This window comes from Coturnix japonica, chromosome 10 (genome assembly GCF_001577835.2).
Source record: "Coturnix japonica isolate 7356 chromosome 10, Coturnix japonica 2.1, whole genome shotgun sequence".
Classification (NCBI taxonomy): Eukaryota; Metazoa; Chordata; class Aves; order Galliformes; family Phasianidae; genus Coturnix; species Coturnix japonica.
Window position 1 is genome coordinate 17,385,215 of NC_029525.1, and position 24,346 is coordinate 17,409,560.

General features: G+C 49.7%; 1 protein-coding gene across 3 annotated transcripts in view; it reads right to left on the reverse strand.

Moving 5' to 3' along the window:
• The window catches only part of ITGA11 (integrin subunit alpha 11), a 48,778-nt gene that overhangs the window by 4,565 nt on the left and 19,867 nt on the right, over window positions 1-24,346 (reverse strand). For all 3 annotated transcript variants that reach the window (XM_015873348.2, XM_015873346.2, XM_015873347.2), the window contains exons 2-20: window positions 21,899-22,010; window positions 13,229-13,338; window positions 11,566-11,657; window positions 11,149-11,263; window positions 10,039-10,166; window positions 9,408-9,556; window positions 9,051-9,195; window positions 8,806-8,971; window positions 8,085-8,155; window positions 7,520-7,664; window positions 6,083-6,231; window positions 5,701-5,841; window positions 5,337-5,540; window positions 4,677-4,807; window positions 3,875-4,041; window positions 3,154-3,296; window positions 2,073-2,183; window positions 1,416-1,501; window positions 650-857 (exon numbers count right to left, since the gene is read on the reverse strand). In XM_015873348.2, coding sequence (XP_015728834.1) covers window positions 650-857; window positions 1,416-1,501; window positions 2,073-2,183; window positions 3,154-3,296; window positions 3,875-4,041; window positions 4,677-4,807; window positions 5,337-5,540; window positions 5,701-5,841; window positions 6,083-6,231; window positions 7,520-7,664; window positions 8,085-8,155; window positions 8,806-8,971; window positions 9,051-9,195; window positions 9,408-9,556; window positions 10,039-10,166; window positions 11,149-11,263; window positions 11,566-11,616 — 2,310 coding nt within the window. In that variant the 5' untranslated portion in view covers window positions 11,617-11,657; window positions 13,229-13,338; window positions 21,899-22,010. The remainder of the gene's footprint in view (window positions 1-649; window positions 858-1,415; window positions 1,502-2,072; window positions 2,184-3,153; window positions 3,297-3,874; window positions 4,042-4,676; window positions 4,808-5,336; window positions 5,541-5,700; window positions 5,842-6,082; window positions 6,232-7,519; window positions 7,665-8,084; window positions 8,156-8,805; window positions 8,972-9,050; window positions 9,196-9,407; window positions 9,557-10,038; window positions 10,167-11,148; window positions 11,264-11,565; window positions 11,658-13,228; window positions 13,339-21,898; window positions 22,011-24,346) is intronic.

The following is a 24,346-nucleotide window of genomic DNA, read 5'->3' on the forward strand; positions in this document are numbered from 1 at the left end:
ATGGGATACAGATGTAACATTGGGTTTGGCTGCAGGCACCACTTTATGGCCACACTCCTCATGAAGTGTGCAAACATCCCTCATGAGAGAGAGATCTGACAAACAAGCAAAGACAACCCTCCCCATGTATCACTGCAGGGGCAGCCCCTACACACAGCTCCTGGAGAGCTGCATTTCCAACAAGCCCCTTCCAGCTTTCCCATCTAAATCCTCTTTCAAAGCTTAACTACAGAGCTGAATGAATGAAACTGATTGTTCTTGGAACCATATTCAAGATGATTTCTCTATGCTTCCCTGTGAGCTCTGATCATTGGGAGATACTGTTCTGCACGCTGACCAGATGAGGAGCAATGGTTAATTAGCTCAGCTTGAGGATGGGGTCCCTGCTGCCCAAACTCCTCCAGCTCTTTGGGAAGCTCCAAGCCTCAAACAGCCCCCACACCTCTGTCAGCAATCTGCTTACTTCTGAGCCATGGCAGCCAGGTGCTTATGAACAGAGCAGCCGTTTGATCAAGAGCAACTCACTTGAAATGAAAAACATTGTTGTATTTCCAAGATAAGGAGCTGAAGAGGCAACAGCTTCCAAGGAGCTAAACACACAAGGTGTAGGACACCCTTCCCCCAACCACCAGGGCTCCCAGCACCGCACCTTGGGGATGAGGCTGGCGAACTGCAGGTTCCTGGAGAAGGAGATGTTGAGCACAGTGCTGTAGGCATTCTCACCGCGGTTCTCCAGCACTGCTTCCACAGCCACCCTCCTGCGGGTGCTCTCAATGATGAAGACAGAAGCGTCAAAGGAGAGGCTGAAGGCAGAGCAGGCGGGTGCTGCACGGCGCAGGGCTCTGCTGCAGAACTCCCTGCAGGACAAGGGCAGGATATAAATCCCACAGCATCAATTCATCACATCCCTGGGTGTTGCTTTTTTTCCAGGAGCAAACAAAGCCCTGCAGCCTCACTGGGATACATGAAGGAACGTGTCTGTTCCAACACACAACCTCTGAAGTGATTTCCTCAGCAGATGTCACCTCTTTACCGCCCTGAGCTCAGCACAGAACCCACTGCCACCAACGCGAGCAGAGGCCCAGGCCCCCTGAGATGACCTTTCAAAGCTCTTTAAGGGATCAGACATAGCATATAATTATTTCTGCTGCGTGAGTCAAGCCTGGCGTTTATCCCCCTGTTATTTTCTGATTTGTCTCTGGGGCCCCAGCACCACAGCATCTGACAGGAGTCATTTAGAAATACACCAATCTGTTTCCAGTTGGGAGTGGGGATGCTCAGGGAGTGGAGCAGGACTGCTCTGTGCTCTGCCAGCCCCACACCACCCATAAGGGGAGCATCCAAGTTCTCAGTGAGGGACCTGTACTGCTGCTGGGGTTGAGTTGGGGAGCAAGCCCCTGTTGTGGGCAACTCACATAGCACTGGGCACATCGCTTCGGGCATCCAGGACCAGGTCAGGGACACAGTGCTCATCCTCATTGCAACCGTTCCAGAAAGGGACCTGGTGGGGACAGCAAGAGCAGACCAGTGATGGCTTTGCCCTGCAGAACATCAGGCTGTGCTGCTCACAGGAGGGATGGGGGTGGCAGCCCCAGGGTAAGGTAGCAGATGCTTCCTTTGGGGATAAGCCCACTTACCACGCTGATCTCTAAACTGTCCTTGACAGTCACCAGTCCCACCCAGCTGCTGGGCCACACTAATCATGCCTGCTGTGCACCCACCCTTCTGCAGCTAAGCTCCCATGGTTAATGTCTGCTTAAAACCAGGGCTATTGTGGATGTGCACCCCCACAGTGCAGCATCTCCAGCCAGAACTCCCAAATCCCATGGCAAAATTCCCTAGGAATAAGTAATAGAAACGCTCAGCATCTGGTGCTTTGCCAGGTTGCCACTACTGGGTGAATTTTCATAGAATCATAAAAGCAATTGAGTTAGAAGGAACCTTTAAAGGCCATCGAGTCCAACTGCCCTGCAAGGAACAGGGACATGTCACAGCAGACAGCAGGGATTCCTTGCTCAGACCATTGCAGCCACCCCACTACGTGATGCCCTGAGTGAGGGTTATTCACATACTGAGACCCGGAGCGAGGTGGGCCAGCCATCGTCCAGCACGGGGCCGCTCTCAGGGTGCTCCAGCTCGTAGTCAATGGAGAAAGTCACCGGTTTCACATAGTCAGCTGTGTCCTGCAGGAGGCAGAAAGCAGTGTTGGTGAGGACAGGGCCACTGCTTGCAGTTATTTTGTGAAACAAGAATTTACAATGCAGAATCCCTTGTGTGTGATCATCCTCCCTCTCCAGCTAACCCTTACCGAGGGACGGGGACACTCTGCAAGCCCTGCAGTGCTGAGCAGCACCCACACATGAGCACATCCAATGGTGCAGGTGGGGGCTGATCCTGGGCACCTTACACACCAGAGCTGCCCTGGGGTCCATCCCTGGAGCTCATCCAGGTGGTAACAGCACAGCACACACGTCACTCCATAAATTCCCCATGTCTGTCATGCCCCAAACACATGATGTGCATGAGGCTGCTTCAAAGCACGATGCTTCTGGAGCTAAATCCCAAACTCCATCTCTAAGCTCCATTTTCAGAACCAAAAATTTCCCAGAAGTTCATGGCAGTTCAGGCTGGGGTTTGGGGCCTGGCCAGTCTGGCAGCCTCTTTGGCCTCCAAAGAATTCTCATCATTTGCTGGGAATGTTTGAGTTTGGCCAGATTTGTGCATCAGTTTTCCCCCACACATGACATCAAGGATATTGTCGGCTCCCGTGCCTGGGGAGGAGACCATGAGTTTTGGGATGCAGCAGATAGGAGCAGCAGGGGCTGAATGGCTTCCAATGGGAAAAAGTGAATTTGCATTGACTTTAGAGTGGAAGAACCACCCTGATCCAGGCACAGAGCGAGTTCTATCCCTAAGACGTGCACAGAGCAAGCTGGAATGCAGTGCAGCTCCATGACCCATCCTTGAAGACATCAAACCCAGTGCAAATAAACCCATGCTCAGCAACCAGGCTCCTCCCCAGCCACACTGAGCCCTCAGCCATCACCCTATGGACGCACGCTGCTGCATCTCTGCTCTGCACAAAGGGAAGAGCATCCTCCCTCCTGCAGATGCAGCCCTGCAGCAGCGGGACCTCAGCACAGCCCCACTCACCAGCACATGGAAGCGCAGCGTCTCGCAGTGCTCCTGCCCTGCTGGCAGCACCAGTGCTTGCTGTGCATGCCGCTCACCGCTCTCATCCAGCAGTGCCCGCGGTGCGTACCGCCGCTCGTCGATGGCCGCCTCGTATTGCAGAGCTGCAAAGGAAATGTTGGGTTATGAGCAGGATGTGCAAATATTTAGCTCATACATTGACCTGTAACTGCTCTGGAGGTGCTGCTTTCCAGGTGTGCTGTGTTCTCCCAGGTGCACTACAGCAAAGCAACTGAGGGTCCTCTATTGACTCCAAATAGGACAACCTTGCGGCCAGTGTGTGGTGAAACAAGGGGTTGGTGGCTCTTGAGCTTTGCTCAGGATCAGCTTTTTCCCCATCTGGAGCACCCTTTGAAAGCATTTGCTGCCAGCATTGATGCTGAGCTGCCCTCATCCCCACTGAGCCCCAGGCATTGCGGTGGATGTGGGGTCACAGCAGCTCACGGTGCTTTCAAAGCAGAGCAGTCTGACAGTAAAGCTGCTCCAAGCTCATCAGAAATGTGCACATCTGGAGTGCAGATGTGTCCTGCTGCTACAGCACAGAGCAAGGGGAGCTCTGCGGGACTGCGCACATCCTGATGGCTGCAAGGCAGTGGGACAGCTGTGTCTTGGGGCAGAGGTGAGCAACCTGCAGGGCTGGGAGCCCCCTAAGGAGCACATGGGGGTTCTGCCTACTGCTTACCCACACTGGCTGTCTGGAAGTGGGCTGAGAGGAAGACGGCAGTGAAGCAGACGAAGGCTGTCATGCAAGTGGCATCCTTCCCATTGCGCTTACAGTCCTTGGTGAAGATGTTAATCTTGGGGGGCTCGAAGCGGATACTGGCATTGATCTGGACAACGCTGCGGGACCTGAGGGGTGAGCAAATTGCTGCAGCATGGAGCACCTGTGCATGACCACAGCATCCTACAGAAAACCCCAGATCTCTAGATTCACCCTTCTCACACTTTTTTCTCAACATGGAGAAGACCGAAGGCAGCATTCAGACCTGTTCTCAGCTCAGCTGTGTAGCATTGGAAGCACAGGGTCTCCTCGATGCATTTGCCCCCTGCTTATGACAGTGGAGAAGCTCACTGCTGAGAGCAGGACTTGGTGCCCTGCATGCACAATAGTGCTTCTGCAGCCTCAGGGGGTGTGCAGGTAGAGCATTTCCACTGGGGCAGCTACCTGCATCCTAACAGCCCCAAGGAACCTCCCAAGTTGTTTGAAATTATTGTTGTCTTAATAAATAAGAGTAGGAAGAACCTGGGTATTGACACAGGTGAATACACTGCTTTGAAACTCCCAGGGAAATAATGATGAGATCCCATGTAAAACATCCCTGATGCTCTTCTAAGACTGCATCTGGAACCCCACGGCCCCACCAGACAGCGGGTGTTATTCTAGAAAGATGGGTTGGAATTTTAGGAGATTATTTTCCCCTGAAAACACGAGCAAACTGCAATGGACTTTGGACAGAGGACAGTGCCAAATGAAAGGGACTAACCACAGCACCACAGCATTCCCCAGGGAGCCGACAGCCAAGTCTATGAGCCCGTCCTCATTCAGGTCCAGCTGTCCATGGATGCTGCATCCAAAATACATCAGGCCTGGTCCGAGGTCTGCAGCTGCTATCCGCTGTAAAGCAAAAGGGGAAGAGTTTGTACCTCTGCCTGCAAAGCCAGCATTTGTGAAGCTTGGGTATTCACATGAGTGTGGGTGCACCAAGGTTTGCTGTGGCAGCTTCCCAGGACACTGAGGATGCCTATTCCCAAGTATTCATCAAACTTAGTTTGTCAGAGGATGTGAGAAGTTTCCCTTTGGAGTCACAATCCAAAAGATTTCTGCTGACATTTACTGTTCCTCATGAGTATTTTTAATATTTTATCTAAAGCAAACTGCTGCTCTGAATGCTGAGATATGTTCTCCATACCATGCATTTGTTTTGCCTTTGGGCCCACCAAAAGAGAAAATAAAGGATGACTGTGCAGCAAGAAAAAACAGCATAAATTCCTGGCTCATGTAAATCAATGACTGAATGCACTATTGCTGTGTTCATGGACATTGACGGATGTTGACTTCAGACTGAGTGTGGTGAAGGCAATGGCCATCAGTGTCCATGAACACAGTAGATAAAGAATGGAGCCCTAAGCCCTGGGAGCTGTACCTGCTTGTATTTCTTCAGGATGGTCTTCTCGAAGCCGAGGAAGATATAGATGGCTCCTTGGTGGTCATCTTCCAATGGTGCCCCTATGACAATGTCATTGTAGGAGTCCTGGTTGAGGTCAGGCACAGCAGCAATGCAGGAGCCAAAGCGTGAGTTCTGGTAGCTCTGCAGGTCCTCGAGGGCCCCGCTGGAGACAAAGTGGTTCTGCAAGGAGAAAGTGGGAAATGGTGTCAGCAGAAAGCCCAGAAAACCCTAAAGGGGAAACAGACAAGAGGTGAGTCCCACAAAACAATAGGTTTGTGGCACATGGGTACCATAACGAGCCACCCTGCTGAGCTCTGTGGTGGCACTGACATGCTTGTACCTCTTGCAGGGTGTAGATGTAGACTTTGCCTCTCTCCCTGCCTTCACTGAAGTACATGGGGGCTCCCACCAGCAGAACATCTGTGACACCATCGCCATTCACATCCAGGGAGTTGATCTCACTTCCATAGTAGGAGCCAATCTGGGGGAGACAAGAGATGGATGGTGACCCTGCCTGAAAGAACAGCTCCAGTCCCCTCCTCTCCTGCACCTTCTGGGGCTGCATGTGCAGCAACAGCCTGGAGATCCCCAGCTATTCATATGTTATGATACAAAATGAATGAGGAACATCAATATGGGAGAGCACAACAGCTGGGCAAATCCATGCTGCGTGCAGGGAGAGAAGGAGCAGAAGGTGGCGTTGCAGCCATGTCTCACATTACCTGCTCTCCTTTCAGTGCCTGGTGGATGGTCAGGTTGCGGTTGCTGTGCATGGTGAAGATGATGACCTTCCCTGTGTGGTTGAACCTGGGTGCTCCTGCAACGTAGAGCCTCTCACGTGCAGTGGACACAACAGAGGAGACAGTGTAACCTGTGGGGTGGGTATGGAGTGAGTAGGATCTGCCTCCTGCCTGTCCCATCCTATATCCTGCACAGGGTCACCTCCGACCTGCTGGTAAACTGTGACCAAGGCTTCTCCCACATCACTTAGAGCACAGCCAGCTCCAGGGCTTTGGCATCCATTGAGGCAGCCATGTGCAAAACCCATCTCCCACTGACAATGAGGCCATTCCATAGCCTGGCTACTTGTATTTCATGGCTTGCTTGAAGGAAAGCAAACCCTAGCAGGATGCATGTGCTGATCTTGCTGCAGAGCCACTACATCACTCTTCCAGACCCACATCCAAAGCAATTTGCTTGTGCAAAAGATTTTGCTGATGCTCAAAGTGAAAATTCACAGTGCAATATAAGCCATGAACCCACCCCAAACTCTGCTCAGAAACGTGTATGGGAATAACCCTGCCAAACTAACAGCCCCAAGCGATCCCCATTTCTGACCCCAGCATTTCTGCACACCAGGCTGTGGCTTTTGCTGGTGGCTGCAGTTAAATTGCTTACACAGCAGTATAACAACGGGGCTGACAAACCCCACTTTTCAAACTTGCAGCCTGCTCTGGGTTCCTACAAATAGTTTTAGAGCCTCAAAGCACAGCTGGCTCCAAGGCTGGCTCAGATCTCCCAGAGTCACACTGAGCTGAGATGTGAGTGCCCAGGGGCTGTAGGGACTCACAGAACCCTTTTCCTTGTGCACTGACCCTACCTTAGGCTCTGTCTTCTCTACATATTCCCCTCCTGGGAGGATATTTCTAAGCAGAGCATCAACCTTGAAGCACTCAGACCCCAAGGCAGGGCACACTGGGGCTTTCTTGCTGTTTCTGTCTTTCCCACTGTTTCCAGTAAGGAAAGGAGTGCCTGGGGCTCTTGGTGTCCTGGTGGGTGAGCAGCCCCCAATCTCAGCACACACAGCCTGGGTAGAGGCTTCATTTTGCAAACCAGCCCAGGATCCTCACTGCAGGACTCCCACACATGGAACAGATTAGCACAGCAGGTATTTCCTCCCCGGACATGAAATTTCATCAGTGTTTTTTAAGCTGTTCCAGTAAGCATTGGGAATGACCTGGGCCTAAGCTCCTCCTGCACCAAAATCACATTTGTGCTGCGTGATGCAGCTGCTGTGGGGCTCTCCCTTGGCACTGAGGTTACCAGAGGTACAGACATTACCCCTGACATTGGCAGTTCTTCCCAACTTGGGAAGCATTTTGTGCTTCCTATTACTGTGCACCAAATCCCATCTGCAGAGCCCAGCCAAGCTGCCTCACCGAGGTACGCGCCGTGGTTCTTCAGCTCCTCAGGGAACTCCTGCAGGTAAGACTCACGTAGTGGGATCACCTTCCCACTGCTGGTCTCCTTCAGCACAGCCCCATTCCAGTCATAGGCACCCACAGCACCCAGCAGGATCCCATCCTGCAGAGATGGCATGGTCAGCACAGCATCCAGGATGTTCACATTGCATCTCAATTGGTTCCCTTTTATTTTTAAAGCCTCTTTTCCTACTATTTCTTGCTTATCAGAGATGATTCTCCTACTTTTTGCTTGTGTGGGTGAAGGTGACTCATGAGTGAGGACCTCACAACCCAAGAGGCTGGCTTTGTGGGATCCCTAAATGCCCAGATTCTAGGCTATCATAGAAGCATTAAGGCTGAAAAAGACCCCCAAGATCCCCAACCCACCCCACTGTGCCCACTACCCACATCCCTCAGTGCCACATCCCCACAGCTCTGAAACACCCCCAAGGACAGTGACCCCAGCACTCCCTGTGCTAAAGCAGCATGCACTTCACACCCCTTTTCCATGGGCTTGAATGAAGCGGTTATACCCTCTTACCTCCACAATGTGTGATGAGAATCCAGTCTGGGACATCTCCAAACCAAAGGAGATTTCATTCTTGTTGGTTCCTTAAAAAGGATAAGAAGGGATTTAATGCAAAATTCTCCTGTAGGGGATGACATTGGTTTGAATGGGATGAGAGCACCTCCACCCTGCTGAGCACAAATGACGTCAGCTGGCACAAATATCTCGCAGTTACCACAATTACACACATTTGTGCTGCTAATGAGCCATTGAATAAATACAGAATAGATAGTGTGAGCACTGCCTCTGTGCAGCTGCCTTGTTTCCTAGCTGCAAATTGCAGGGTTACATTAAAAACAATTAAAAAAACATGAATTCAAAGGGTTTTGTTTCATTGCATTAGATGAAATTCCTCAACCAGTAAGATATTGCACCATGGAGAAGTACTGGGCTGGCTGAGGTAGCTGATGGGGAGTTTAGGAGCTGGATTGACCAGAATTCCCCCAAATCTTCTTTCTTTTATGTTCAGTGAAAGCCTTCCATCTTCAGTTTCAATGCCTTGTCCCACTATGCACTTTCATTATGAAATGGAGATAATTCAGCAGTGAAAACCAAAAAGCTCACCGGTTTGCTCAGCCTAGGCCCTCCTAGGGTGTGAGCATCAAATGGAGGCACAGGCACCTGTGCTCTGTGGCTATCACAGCTCCCATTGGCTGGGTTGGAATCTGGAGAGGGCAGGAAAGGCATTACTCACCTTCCAGGCTGAAAATCCTTTCCCCCAGAGCATCCACAATGTCTTTAAGTGCTGCTTCATCCGTGACATTGAAGAAGTGTTTGTCATCGGGGTCGCTCGCTATGAATTTAATTTCATTCAGAAAGGCTTCGGGATTGATTCCTCTTCTGTTATAATAACCCAACACCTGGGGTGGAGGAAGGGATGTGGAGGTCAGGTGTTTTCATGCCATGAACAGAGCTGTCCCAAAGCACCCCGCTACTCACTGCCACCGCGTATCTGGTGACGTTGTCCTTCTCGCTGTCCTCAATCACCTTCTCCAGGTCTGGGCTGTCATGCGACTCTCCATCTGTGATTACAATCATTACTCTCTTTGCCCCTTTCCGGCCACCTTTCTGAAACGCTTCCGAGCTGCAATTGAAGAGATGCCCTGGGCTGCTCAGAGTCACCGCAAGGGTCACAGCCACCCCAATGCATCCCAAGGCGGTGCCCTGCATCCCAGCTGTGTCCCTGTGCCCACGCTTTGCAGACTGCAGGGAGGGATGGAGTGTGATGGAGGAAAGAAGGGAAGAAGGCACTGAGTTTAAACTTATGGGGATGAAGGTAACGTGAGGGACTTTTACCGCGCAAACTCTATCCCGTAGGCAGTCCTGGTCTCTGTCCCTCCTCTTTGCTCTATGTGGCTGGCAGCTGCTACCACGTCTTTTACAGACCTGTAGTCATTTAAATGGAACTCGTGGACCACGTCTTCTCCATACTGAACAACTCCGACCTAGGGAGCACAGACACGTCACAACAAAACCTGCTGCATAGTGGGGCACACCAACTGGACAAGATGCTTTTCCAGCCCTGCAAAGTGGCAGATCTATGGCTGTGATCCAGTGCAGAACCACACCACCTCCTTTAGGACCCACTGGGTGTTATCAGTGCAAAGCGCTGAGGAATCAGCAGTGGCCATAACACCTCCCTCCTCCCTTTCCTCATCACAGAGCTGTGCAAAATCCCTGCACAAATAAGTGCACAATTATGTCTACCCAGGGCAATACTCCTACATTTCCATATGATTTCATCCTCCCCATGCCTGGTTGGGGTATGGGTTGCTGTGCTCCCCATAGCTCATTTAGGGACATTAATGTGAGCATTATTTCCATGGGCTCAGCATCACAACGCATGCATCCAATGCTCACATTACAGCATTCTATCCAAACAGAGACCTTGCACAAAGCTACCACACGGCAGCAGCTGAGGCCTTACTTGGATCTGGCCGGGCCCAATGTAAAATTTTTTCAAGATGTTGATCAGGAAGTGCTGAACTTCAACCCAGGGATATATGCTGTTTGATCCATCCAGGACGATGATTATATCCATGTATGTCTGGCATCCTGTGAAAGATACACGGTGCAGTACTGAAAGGACTTGTCAGCCCTTGAGAAGTGGGGATTTATGGCCCCCTTCCTCGCCATCAGGTACTTGCTCTGATGATTTGATTGGAAAAAACATCTTACTTCAATCCTTCATAAAGCCCTTCTGGGTGTATTCACTCCAACAGGGCAGAAAGAAGCCACGTGCATCCTCCCTGCCAAGAGCAGTCTGAATAGCTAAGAACAACATCCTGCAGTGTATTTTCTAATTCAGATTCAGCCCTCCATCCTATCTCATACAGCCCTCTTTATCAAACACCCATTTGCAATGAGAGCAAGAGGCACCTGATCATAACGAGGAAAGCAACACCTGAAATTTGGTGCTGGGGTCTGCCCCACTGCCTCTGCCACCCAAACCTCCCCTTTCCTTCCTATGCCAGGCTGAGAAGAAGGAGCATTGGCAGAGCTGAGACCCTGGGACAACCCTCTGTAATTTCCCACCACCCACAGGAAAGCCAGGAAGCTTGTTTAATATCTCAAAATCAAATCGTGCCCCCGAATCTACAAATTGGGGCCAGGATATTTAGCTTCCAGTCAATGAGCTCTTTGTTTTATGTGGCCAAGTCCTGAATTCTTTCCCTATTTTGCCTTCTGAGCTGCACTGATAAAATATTCTGGATGCTTTTTCGTTCTGCTTTTGGAAGAATAAGGTATTTTTGTCTTCTCCTGGTGTCAGTCAGAAGGAAAATGTTTACCAGATGTCTGTGCTCGTAACCCCCTTTGAATCACTGCCCTGCAATAATTTCCTTTGCTATCTCGCCTTCTCGCAAGCACCGACAGAGCTTTGTTTTCTTAACAGTATCGAAGTGCTCAGGGAGCAGAAATTTATGCCAGCTTCAAGCATAGAATCACAGACTTGTAGGGGTTGGAAGGGACCTGTGCAGAACATCAAGTCCCAACCCCACAGGGTGAGGGTTAGAGGGCATGCGAGAGTTTCTCCTACTTTGCAAAGCTGGGGCCACCGTCTTGGCGAATCGGAAGTTGGCGTTGACACGGGAGCACATCCCGGTGGTGTAGTAGGAGCTGCCACATTCATGGGACCAGAGAGGGCTGCAGGCCTGGGGGAATGGGAGACAGCATCAGGGAATGGCAGCTTTTCATTGTGTGGGGAAGCAGGAGCTCAAAGCATCACTTGGAGCGTCACCATCACCACCAACATCACCATGACCAGCACCAACATCACCACCATGCAGAGCTGGCAGCCGCCCACCACCCAGTTCCTGAACCACCAACAGTGCACGCTGAGAGCTGAGAAAACATTTGCACACGTGCCTCTTTATAAACATGCATAAAAATATGTGCTCAAACATGTCTGCATGCATTCATACACGTGCCGAGCTGAGGGTCCCCCCACTCTCACCAGGAAGCTGCTGTCCTTGGGGTTGGTGGCCAGGCTCAGTCCCAGGCGCATGTTGTCCTTGCGCTCAGACACGTTGGACAAAGTGACTCTTCCTTTGGAGAGAGGACACGGTTAGCGGCTGTTAGCCTGCATGGGGCATCCCTGCCACCAGAGCCAGGGCACAGAGAGCTGCAGTTGGTGCTTTCCCTTTTGTTTTTGAAGCAGATTGTTAAGATAAGGCTTTCTTTTCTTTCTTTCTTTTTTCCTTTGGCCACAACAAACAAAGAGAAATGCCTTCTGGGAATGAAACTGTGAGTCACAGACTCTTACGTAGGAAGTCCTTAGGAGAGAAACCCCTCTGAGCAGCTCTAGCACGTCGTCCTTTAATGTTGGGCCAGCGTGCATTTATATTTGTGCCTTTCTTTCATTTCCCATGTCACAGTCCAGAAACCAGGAACGGCCCATGGGGCAACCCTTTATTTTGGTTAACATGAATAGCATTTAGCTTTGACAAAAACACTGTCTAACCCTTTCATTCCCCCAGTGCAGCTTCACGAGCGCATCCAAGCTCCCTCCACTCAAGCTGAGGTTATTTAACCCTCACTGATGCCCACTGACCTGGGCTGGGAATCCTGGTGGGGCCCATGGGGCTGATGGAGAAAATAGAGACAACAGGAATGATGAGGATGGTGGAGAAAATGGGAACAATGGGGATGATGAGCACAAAGGGGATGATGGGGACATGGGAATGATGGGGATGATGGAGGCAATGGGACAATGTCCCTGCCAGCCTTGCTGGCTCCTGTGGCAGCCAACTGTTGTCCTGCTCTGCACACCTTGGCCATACAGAAATGCCTGGGGTCACTGCAGGGCAGCCCTGGACTTGCTTTTACTCACGTGGCCTCAATGCTAAGTAGACAAGATAAGAAAAGTAAAAACAGAGTGTGCTCTCTGAACTGTTTTTGTTTTTTTTTTTTTGTCATTTGAAGCTTGTTTCCAATGGAGAAAGAGAACTTCTTAGCAAAACTCAAATTTACATGAGAGATTTATTCACTGGAAAAATCTTGAAGTTCTCATAAAACAAAACAAAACAAATAATAGTAATAAGAAGAAACCACAGTGTTTTCAAACTAAACCATATTTGCTTCCAATCAATCAGTCACTATGGATGAGCCAAAGATCCTTCTCTCTTATCAGCTCTGGTAGGAACCCATAACAGTTCAGATGAATTATGATGATAAATAAAGTGCAAACTTCTGCTCTGCTGTGAAACCACTCAAGACTTTGCCCCTAAGCCACAGAGTTGTTTCTCAAGACCCTGGGAAAGTCTCAGGCTCTCACATTCCCACTGACATGGGGCAATGTGGGGAACTCATCCCCCAGCCTGGGACATCCCACTCTTTGCATGGCTGGTGTGTGGTGAGATTGAGGTGGTCGTTACACACTGCTGACTTTGTCCTGAATGAATGAATCAAACAATTTCAGCTCTATTAACTAAATAACTTTATAATAATCTGATGTTATGATGTGGAATACTGATAGCAAAATTACAAAATTACAAAACCATGACACTCCATCCTGACTTGCTTTGTTTTATCCTAGTGATGCTTAAAACTCAGCTCCAGGTATCACGCAAACACCTGAAATAACGACCCAGCCCCATCTGTGCCCTGGGATGCAGTACCTAGGTTGAGCTTGGTGCAGTTGCTGTGAGTGTCGCTGGTCACCGGGCACTTGTAGACATCTCCTGTCTTCTGCTGTCCGTTGGTCTCATAGGGGGCCCCCACCACCAGCCTGAAAGAAGAGGCACCTGTCAGTGTCCCAGGCTGACTTTTCATCAGCCCTGAATATTCTCCACTAAAAAGATATTTAAAATTGAATTGTCAGGAGATTTGCTCCACCTTGGGGTTGCTCACTTATGACCAGCACAGAGTGGTCCAGTAGTAACCAGCTCAGAGGCAGGCAAGGATGCTGGGCACCCATCTGTACATTGAAATAAGCAGAGGTTTATCAGCTGATAGAAGCACATAGAGCCAGAAAGGCTGTGGGATGCGTCTGGCACGTTGCAAGCATTTTTCTCACTTTCTTGTGGACTTGACCAGACTGGAACAAAGCAGCAAACCAAAGGAGGAGAAGAGCAGGACCTGAGGAATTTGGCCCTTTCTTCCAGGCCTGTTCAAAAATAACCTGAACCACGGGTTTCTGGCTCCTTCTGCTCCCAACGTGTTAGCCCAAAATAAATCTAGTCCACTGCATTTTGCTTTAAGAACCCATTGGTGGATGCAGCCATCCCCATCCGGATTGCTGAACACACAGGACCTCTTTTGTTCTGGGCTGCCCTACACAACAGCTGGCAAAGCCACTGTTTCCAGCACAGATGTTCCCAGTTAGGCCAGAATTGGTAATTTTTTTAAACACTGCTTCTACAAAGACAGAAAGCGCTCATTCTTGTATTCCATCTCTACTAAAAGGGATTGCTCACCAAGAGAAAACCTTCAAAACCTAAGAAGTATTTAAGGACTCCCATGGAAATACTTCCTGTCTTACCGCCTCACTGCTAACGAGGAGATTAATTAGGATAAAATAGCAACCAGCTGGAACCATGCTCAATGGCATCCAGAGGTTCTGGTACCTTCTCCTGGATGTGCACAAGGAGTTTGCTCACAGCTCTCTGCTTCTACAACACAGATTATTACGGTCAGAAAAAAGAAGGCAACAGACATGAGATGTGAAAAGATGTTGGGGTGGAAGTCAGAAAAAGAACTTGGAGATGAGAAGAAATAAAGGTTGAGGCATCTCGAAGGATGATGTCCTCATTTGTTCACTCTTCATTCTCCAAGAATGAAACACAGATGGGATTTAACGGGAACTTGGAGCACCTTCACCTTGGTGGCCCCCAGCGCACTGAGTCCAGGATCCCTCTGGGGCTGCAGGATATGTGCTCCAACCTGGGAATCTCCCACTAATTAATACTCCAATACCACCGTTATTGCACTATCCACTAATTAATAGTTACCAGCATTCAACAGCAATGTGTAAAGCAAAAGACGGTGGTGACAGCAGAACAGCCCATCCCAGCCATTCCCCAGCCCTACATCATGCCTGGAGGCTCCAAGAAAGCCCAAATATTTACAGCCACTGCAATAAATGCAGCGGAAATGCATGAAGGGGTTGAGAAGCTCACAAAAACGGACTTTTTGCCTTCCAAAGACAATAGTATTGTTTTTCCTCTTGGGTTAAATAGAAGTGATTAATTAGCTGAAGATGTCAAATTCCCATGGAAACTTGGCAGCTCAGGAGGAGGCTTTTGCAGCTGTTGGGAACGTGTAGGTGCAGCCTGTGGGATCAGGGGAACATCCCCCCAAGGCAGCGATGCCAGCTTATGGGTTATCAACCCCTCCCTTTAACTTGTGCTTTGTAAACTTGTGCTCTAAGTAGTTACAAAACTTCCTAGAATGCCCTATCTCAAATGATCCAGATCCAATGAGAGCATCCTGCTATCCCTTCCCATGCAATATTGGGTCACCCCAAATCCTCCCCTTGCACTCCCAGTGGTCCAGAGCAAGCAAAGCCCCCTGCAAAGCCCAGAGCAGTGGCCTTGCATCATGTTTTGGCTAATAAAGGAAGATTTAAGAGCAAATAAGAACCAAACGAGCCCTCCCTTGCCTTCCTTTTCATGCGGTCCTTATGGGGAAAACAAAAGAAAAAAAAAAAAGGAAGGAATTTAATGTGAAGCACATAGACTGCTCAGAGCAACATGACAGGACATATTTCTAACATTCTTCCCTGGGAAAAAAGCTGAAAACAGGGATGCTGATGGAAATGCCCACGTTGTGTCTTCTCGGCTGATGCAGTAAGAATTGACTTGCTGGATTTGCTTTTGTTGGACCACTAAACCCACGCTCTGTCCTGCTTCACGGTCCTGCACAAGCCATGGCTGTGTCCATGGCTGCATCCATGGCTGCAGACTGTGCAAGGCTCACACCGAATGCCAAAACAATGCAGATCTGGGAATTCATGGTGGTATATATATATATCTATATTGCACTGTTTTCAATGCTTTCATTGCATGGGAACATGGGTGGCAGCACAAAACCTGAAAGACAATAGCTGTGATTTGAAGGTGTTGAGAGCTGGAGAACCCATTATTTCAACGGGGAACATATTGCAGAGCTCATCCCTTTCCTCTCTCCCAGGCAGAAGAAAGGTGTGACCACTGCTGGTACATTGCACCCCGAATTTAGGATGCCTGGGAGCCCCTTATGACCTTCTGACTTAAGGGAGCTGCTCCCTGCACACCATGGAGAGATTGCAAAGCTCACTCTGAGCCCCAAGATGTTTTGATTAAATGGAAAGAAGTTAGGAAAAGAAGGTATGTCTCGCTGGTGATCTGGGAATGCAGGGATTAGGGAGGAATGGAGAAGAAACTATGCTTTTCACAGGATTTTTCAATCAATGGGACACTTAATCTCCTGCAAGGCAAATTCACTTGGAGTTAATTCATTCAAGATGGGGCTGGATGAAGAAGTTATTAAAGGGGTTCAGGAAAGGGAGAGTTCAGCAATGGAAAACTTTAAGTTGGTTTGTGGCTGCTTGGACTGGACACGGGAGGGGAATGGACTTCGAAGTATTTCTCTCTATGCTGGCAAGGGTGGAGAAAAACATCAGGGGGAGAATTCAAGGAGATCACAGTGGGTGCAGGAGCACTGTTCCAATGTTCCATCCCAGGGAAGGATTGCACACCTTGCTTTAGATGGTGCTGGAGAAACATGGCAGAATTCAGCCCTTGTGCTCCTGGGCATAAGCTCTGTTCTGTCTCTTCCTAGTAACCATCTGCAAGGGGACAGCCCCCAGGAAGCTGTCCTGCTGCCTTCAATGAGCACAGGCACCCTCAATGCTTCTTTTCCGAAGGGTTGACTGGTGTTTTCCCCACTGCATAACAAACCCTCTCATTGCAAAATGAAACATAAACACATCTGCAGCCCAACCAGCTGCTCAGGTCGAGCCGGGAGGGGGTGCTCCTAATTACACAGTGCAGCTCTGGGTGCATGCCATGGCTGTGCCACCTCCACCCATTGCAGCCTCATAATGGGAAGGGGCCTCCAACAGGACATGGGACCAAAGACCAAGCCATGCAGCTGCCCTTTGTTCCATAACAATCCCATAGACACTGCAAGAAGCAAAATGACTGGAGCTCTCCCTAAAATAGTGCATGACGGGTGTGTTGCAGAACACAGCCGAGGAACTTGCAGAATACTGTGGTCAGAAATAATGATACTTTCTTGTTTTTCCTGGTGTAATTTTTTCCTTTTACGTAGGGTTATGGCAACCCAGGAGTGTTTACAGGCAGGGCCCCGGGGCTGCGGGTTTCCACCATGATTTTTGGGCGGCTGGTTGGGGCATCAGGCACCACGTCCATTCTGACCCCAGAGCTGATTTCTACTGGAAGTTTCCAAAGCAAACCCTGATCTCTGACACTGGCTCTCACTGGCTGCCTCTCGCTTTCCCAAATTGCCCATTATCACCAGAAAATGATGCTCGTGGGGGTTCCCATTCCACCATTAGATCACCAGCTCCATCCTGAAGCTGTGTGGTACTCTGAGACCACCCAACCCTAAATAGCAAAGAAACGACCACAAAAGCCTTTTTATGGTCAAGCAATATGGGATAGGAAGGAGTAACACCATCTCCATTCATAAAGATCTGCTACACAGTATCTATAGCTCCACTTTTCCTCCCGGATTTGAGGTAAGCCAAAAGAATGCACCCACCAATTCTAATAAATAGAGATGGTAGGACATAAGATTGTGGCTGGTGCCATCCAGCCCTGGAGCTGGTGAGAACCAGCTGGAAGATCCTCACCAAGGATGTCTAATGTCCCATGTCCTCCATAGAGCACTGGGACAGCCCTGAGGAGCCAGGTGATGCTACTAACAGAGCCCTGGTGTCCTCACAGCTAAAGCCCACTGAATCACACACAAAATTACACAGAACCAGGGATGGGCTCTGAACACAGGAGGGTAGAATGGGGCTGCAGCGCATCCCCCATCCCCAGCACAGTGGGAGGGAGCGCTGGGAGCAGACGTTTCTCCGCGCCGAAGGAATGCTCTGCAGCTATGTACCCTTTCACCAAAATAATCCCAGCACTCGAGCACTGGCCAAACCACAGGAGAGTTGCAGCCAAGAAAGCCTCACAGTAGTAGGGAAATAGCAAAACCTTTAACTGTTTTTCCAGATCAGCACAATTATAGCTTTAAATCCACCGAGCAGATTTTTCTCTCCTCTCCCTCCTCCTTTTTCCCTCACGAGTGCTCAGACTGGAAACGTCACGTCTGTCGCTGGGGCTGCTCTCTATTGGGGCTGCTCTCTATGGGCACTGGGGGGGGTCTTCATCCCCAGGAGCCCTTCTGCTGCTGTATGGCCAAACCCCACAGCAGAGCAGAGCTTTGCAGCACTGCATGTCATGCAGGAGTTATGGCAACATGAGCTGCAGCAGCCGGCGATGCTCTCAGGATAATGCCACCTTGCCAGCAGCATCAGCAAAGCTCTGCTCCCAGCCTGCTTGAGAACGCTCTATTTATTATTGTTATGGCTTCAGAAGGCTAATGGATGTTTATTCACTTCCACAGCCACTTCTACCCATGCCTCATTTTTTGGCTAGTTAGAATGCTCAGCACGCAAGCAGTGATGCTCCTGCTGCCCCATGGCACAGCCACCTCCTCCCATCCTCACATTTTTTATTTAGATGGGGAAAAGGATGTGGGCGTCTGGAATATTGTGGTGGAAAGCCAAGGGCGGCAGCTGGGGCTTCTGGCTGGGAGTGCACTCAGATGACACACGGAGTGCCCCCCGCCCGCTCACATCTCCCCACTTGCACACACTGCTGCAGACACCTGCCTTCAGCCTTTCCCTATAAATCCCTCCCAGGTAGTGCAGTGGAAAGTCCCGTCTGGTTCAGCAGCGTGGTGCTAATCTCATCAGGGTGGGCTTTGTGTGGCTGCAGCCCTGGTCCCACCCCACCCCATGTCCCCCATCCAGCTGGAGCCAGCAAGGGGTAATCCAAAACATCTGGTGGTGGGGCTGGGCCCTGCTGCCTTGGAAAGCTACTGCTCTAGAGATGCTGAGATGATGGAGAGCTGAGAGAAGCACTTGGGAGAGGGATCTCCAAGAACATTTCCCTCTGAACTCCACACAGTTCTGATCTTTGATAGACACGTGCATGCTGGGGATGTGTTTCATGGGATCATTAAGGTTAGAAGCGACCTCTCAGATCTGCAAGCCCAACCTCAACTCTTCCCATTCTGCCCACTGACCATGTCCCCAAGTGCCACATCCCCACAGTCCTTGGACATCTCCATGGACAATGTCTCCACCACTGTCCTGAACTGCCTGTACCAATGCTCAGCTCCCCATTTCCATGCTTGAACATCCTTATTTTTCCCAAATAAATGCATCTACAGCAACAAGCCTGTCTGGATTCATGCTATCCACTCATTAAGTACTCCTAAACTGCAAGGAGCAGAGCAAGAGGAGCAGCTCATCTCTTTGGGACATCACCATCACCCAACCCCTAAAGCACCTCCATCTCCTTTAACCCCCAAATCTACCTATGTCTGATGGAGAAGCACTGAAACCAACGGCAACACAGCACAACCTGTGGCACCAGCACAGGTCCGTGGGATGCTCAGACCTACCAGCCCCAGGCAGAGTTTGGTCTGTGCACATTGGGATGAGTTTCAGGAACCTGCTGTTATTTATTTCCATTGGCACACTTGGAGAGAGCACAGCTCACACCTCCAGCTTGGTGAAAAAGGGAGAGAAGCAGCAAGAGGGAGGTCTGGGAGGCATTGCTGCCTGCCAGCAGGGAACACGACCCCACAGAGCAGAGAGTTCCTGGAGCAGTCTATTTCCAACTGCTTTCTTCCCCCGGAGTTTAATAACTGAGATTCTTTCCTCCCAGGTTTTCCACTATCAGGGCTGCCATTATAGCCCCATGTGCAAACTGTCTGGCTGCTACTGCAAAGGAAAGTGCCACAATTCCAAATACACCTGCAGGATTACATTTGTGTACACACACACAAATATTCCTATACTCTCACTCACACATATATAAGCTGCTTTGCAATCCTCCTGCAGCCATCCACGCCGGCCAAAAGCAGCATTAAAAGAGTTCAGACTGGAGCAGAGGTGCCAAACTCCTCAGATTCCACATTCAATATTTGGCAGCTGTGTGGCTGAGCGCTGTCAGAGCTGCTGCTCCTGGAGTAGCTACATTTCAGACACAGCCATTTCACTCCTCCAAGCTCCTGGGTGCTGCTTGCCTGGCTCCTGTCTTCCACTAGCCACAGTTTACCATATTACTCCCATTCCTTCTGCCCCTGGCAGCTCTCCAGCCTGGCTGAGGCTCTGCACAATGATTATCACATGGCTCTTTATGTCCTTGGTTTATACTATAGACATTTTTGTTTGTTCAGTCATTTATCCTTTAACCAGAATGAGTCATGGTGGCTTCACTTTTAATGATGTACACATTTAATAGACATCTTATACTATGTAATTGCCTATTCTAATACACACTGTATTTATGTATATGCCTACGCTTACTCAGGGCAGAGAACATCCATTTCTTCATGTGGTGGAGAAAAACTTTGTCATTTGTGGAGCTGGGAGTTGGACTCAGTGATCCTTATGGGTCCCTTCCAACTCTCATACTGTATTCTATGAAAACAACAGCTCAGTGCTGGAGGATGTTGGCACAGGAGATGGGGGAGAAAATGATCTGAGCTGGGATGGATCCCTGCTGCCACTCTTATAAAACTGAAGGGGATGGAAAGGACCCATGGAGACCACCCCATCCATCCTCACACCAGTGCAGGACCCCAACAATAGGCTGCATAAATGGATGTCACTTTGTCATTCAAGGAACACAATAGCACCTGAGCCCACATTCCATCCTCACTGGTTACTGCTCCCCACTGAGATTTTGGCACTTGAAGGATTAAAGGAAAAATAGAAATAGAGCAGCAGAGGTAGGAATGTGATGGCAGAGACACTTTGTTCCTGCTCCTTATCTGCATCAAAGAACTGCAGTCTCTGAGCAGCTCTTTCCCAGGCTTAGCCCCAACCTCAATTTCTGGCAAGATTCTGCCTCCTTCCTGGCACTGCTGGTGTGGTGAGAGCCCTCTGCTGCACCTCCACACCCCAGGACAGCTTCTGCTTGGGTTGTGGCGTGAATGCAGAAAGACTGTGAGAGTTTGGGGTAAGAAAATGGGCTAAAAAAGCAATCCATTTGGGCTCAGAGCTGCTGCAGAGCAGGGGCATATGATCCAGCATCACATGAAGCCATAACATGTGTGAGATCTTCCCAGCAAAGCAGCAGCACTGCTGCAGTGAGCTGCTCGCAGGCTGTGCACAGAAGGAACTGCTGGAGCATCCTTTGTTTATAGGGGCTGCCTCATGGCTGCGCTCACTCCCTGCTCCGGTGGCTTTGGCCATGAACAGTCCTGATGGCAGGCTGCCCAAAATTCCTCATCCTTCCAAGAAAGCTTTGGGTAAATAGCCACGTTCTCAAGCACAGAAAGAGTGAAGGAATTTCTGGCTTGCTAAGTGTGAGCTGGACAGTGGGGAAAGCATCCCATGGTTTAGGTTCATAGACACTGAGGATGGAAAGGATCATCTTTAGATAAAAGTGTCCCCAGTGCCACATGCAAACCTGCTCATGGAGCACTGGGCCATACCAATGGGATGCTCCAGTGGAAGGCATGACTGTATTTTGGAGGAGACCCAGCCACGAACTCCCTGGGAACTACAATGTGTGCTCAGGACCCAACTCTGCCATGGGGATGGTGTGGCCTCCTGGACTGTACCATCTCCTTTCTACCCCATCTTTCAATAACTGAGCCAAATCCTGAGCAAAACTCATCTCAGTGTCACCCCACACTCCTGACTGCTGCAGGCAGCTCTGATCATTTCTGCAGACATCGCTTCTTCAGTGGAAACTCTATAACATTTTATAGATGGGATGGCCCTGACCCAAAGCCCAGATGGGTTTCCAGCAAGTGCTGGATGCTGAGCAGCCCTGGGGAGCTGTGAACCTGCCTGGAGTGGGACGAGAGCCCCTGCAGCACCTGCAAACCCTGCTCTGTGCACAAAACTTGGATCCAGCACCAAACCTTGCTTAAATCTTGCATTTTCCAGCCTCAAAACTTGCTTAAGTCTTGCATTTATCAGCACCAGACCTTGTTACTGTATAGAACCTGAGCAATGCCTGCCCTGTACCAGGAGGTTGGGAAGAGCAGGAGATGGGCACGTTCCTATAGGGTGTTGTAGACCCCTCCTCTCAGAGCTCACTCACCATTTCTTGCCCCCAATATCATGCTGCTGCACTGTGTAGCCAAAATATGCATCCTTGGAGCCAGCGATGATTTTGGGCCTCTTGGTGTCGATGTTGAAAGTGTCGCTGAACCCTGTGGAGAGAAGGATCCCAATTAAACACAATATGGAGATGGAAGGGGAAAGCACTTGTCTCAGCAAGAGTGATCAGACCCAGAGCTGTGTAGAGCCCTATCCATGGAGATATCCCTCATAGCCTGCTCCAGTTAACACATGGGCTGGCCCAGATCCTCTCCAGAATTGCCTCCAACCCCAGCACCATGGTCCACCATGGCACAAAGCTGGTTTGATCCCATCACAGCAACTCAGAGGCACAGCATCACCTTGACATCCTGCAATGGAGGGGAGGCTGAGACCCCAAATGCACCCACCCCTCCTGCAGTCACTGAAGAAAGTAGGAGATGTGAAGCTGCATTCCTGAGCCCAGCACCCAGCCACCCCCATTAGCCACCTCCTGCCTTGTCCAGGGGCTTTGCATCACCAAAGAGCCAACAGTTGGATTCACATCTCACATGCAAGCAGAAGCTGGTGTCACGGGGCATTGCCACAGAGAGCAACCTTATAGGAACTTGAGGTGGAAAGGACCTGTAAAACCCATTTGATCCCACTCCCCTGCAATGAACAGGGACACCCACAGCTTCATCAGGTGCTCAGAACCCCTCCAGCCTGACCATGGGTGTCTGCACGTACAGGGCATTCATCACCTCTCTGAGCCATCAGTGCTTCACCACCCTTATTACAAACAATCCTTATACCCCATCTAAACCTCCCCTTTCCACAGCTGGGGTTGCTGCACTGCAGGGAAGGATGTAGGGCATCCAGCATATCCCAGCTTGTTTGCCTCCAAGCAGCAAGTAACTGCTGGACTGCTCAGCCTACTGCAAATAAAGGATCCTGTCATTGCCCATAAGGCAGCTTTAGAGGCAGCAGAAGGGTCATGTTCAGTACCCAGGGGGATACAAAGGGGTTGTCGACTGGAGAGGTTGGGAATGCTGCTTCCTTGGCAGAAAATTTAGGATGGAAACTGCTTTTGTAGGTAGGAATGTTAAGAGTGAACCTGATTTTTTTTTTGCAGTCATAGTGACAAATTGGCAATATTGGCTTGATAAACAAAGAACTGCAGCCTCGCCAAAGGAGAGCTGAGGTAAGAAGCTTTATAATCCTACAAAAAGAAATTCTAGAAAGCAGGGGAAGGAAAAAAACAAGGAGAGTGGGGAGAATGAGAGCCAGCACATTTTGTGGTAGTTTGACCTGATTTAACATTGCAAAACAAATCCAAACCTCCTTTGAGTTAACCATTGCCCAGTGGAGACATGGAGGAGATGAGCAGCAGGCATGGAGTGTGGCAGAGGGAGAGAAAGGTACATTGTGGGGGGGGTGAGAATGCCCTCTAAATTTGCAGTGGGTGAGTGTTTCCCTCTGTTAGTGCAGCTAGCATGAAAGCAGATGGGGGAGCAGGAATGCTGGGACAAATGGGATCACCCATCCTATGGCACCTTTGCTTAATGCAATTGGCAAGCTTTGCTTCCTGGGAGCAAAAAAGAACAATTGAGCTGTTTGCAAGAAGCAGCTTGGAGAAGAGAAAGAACATCGAGAGTGCAAGCATTTTGTGTGTCAAAGGTCTCTATATAGGGAGGTGGACCAATTGTGAAGAGTGTGAAGGTGAAAAGCAGTTCCCCATGGGGTTTGCTCCCCCAAAAGACAGGCACAGTACAAAGGGGGAAAGCCAGACCAGGAGCTGAGCTTGGTTAGATTCTATTCAGGGTTGGAAAAGAAGGGAAAAAAAGGAGAAGCACGGTAAAAACATTCCCTCCCATCCTTACTGATCCCCTTCAAATCCTTGGGAGGGGTGCAGCTTACAGCAGGTACCAGGCAGAAAAACAAAGCGGTCAGGAAGAAAGCATCCAGACAGTGGATGGCAACACTGCTGGTCTGTGGACACAGGAGGGAAGGAATTTAGGAAAGCAGACAGATGTGGGTGCATTCGAGGTGGAAAGAAAGAAAGGAAATGTGTCAAGATTTAAGCCGGCTTAAATTAATGGAAGTTTCTCTGAAAGGTTGTCAAGGAGATTTAGAAACCCAGGGAGCTCAGCCTCATTTTCTTGTCAGAAGTGACATCACTGTCATAAATATGTGACCAAAACCCACATGTTTTGCTTGTGATCACGCCAAGGCAGGAAGCCTCAAATACCTCCTTTCCGAACTGGAACTTCTATTGAGTCCAAACTTTTGATTCTTGTCAGGTCAAATATTGAAAAGGGGAAAAATAAAGCACATTTGAGGAACAATACTGGGAATAAAAGGCACCTTTGCTGCCAAAAAGAATAAAAATAAGCCCTCCCTGTGCAGCCCTAAGCTACCCCTGCACCAGGGATGCTCTCAGGGTCCCTGTGCTTTCCTCCTGCCCAAA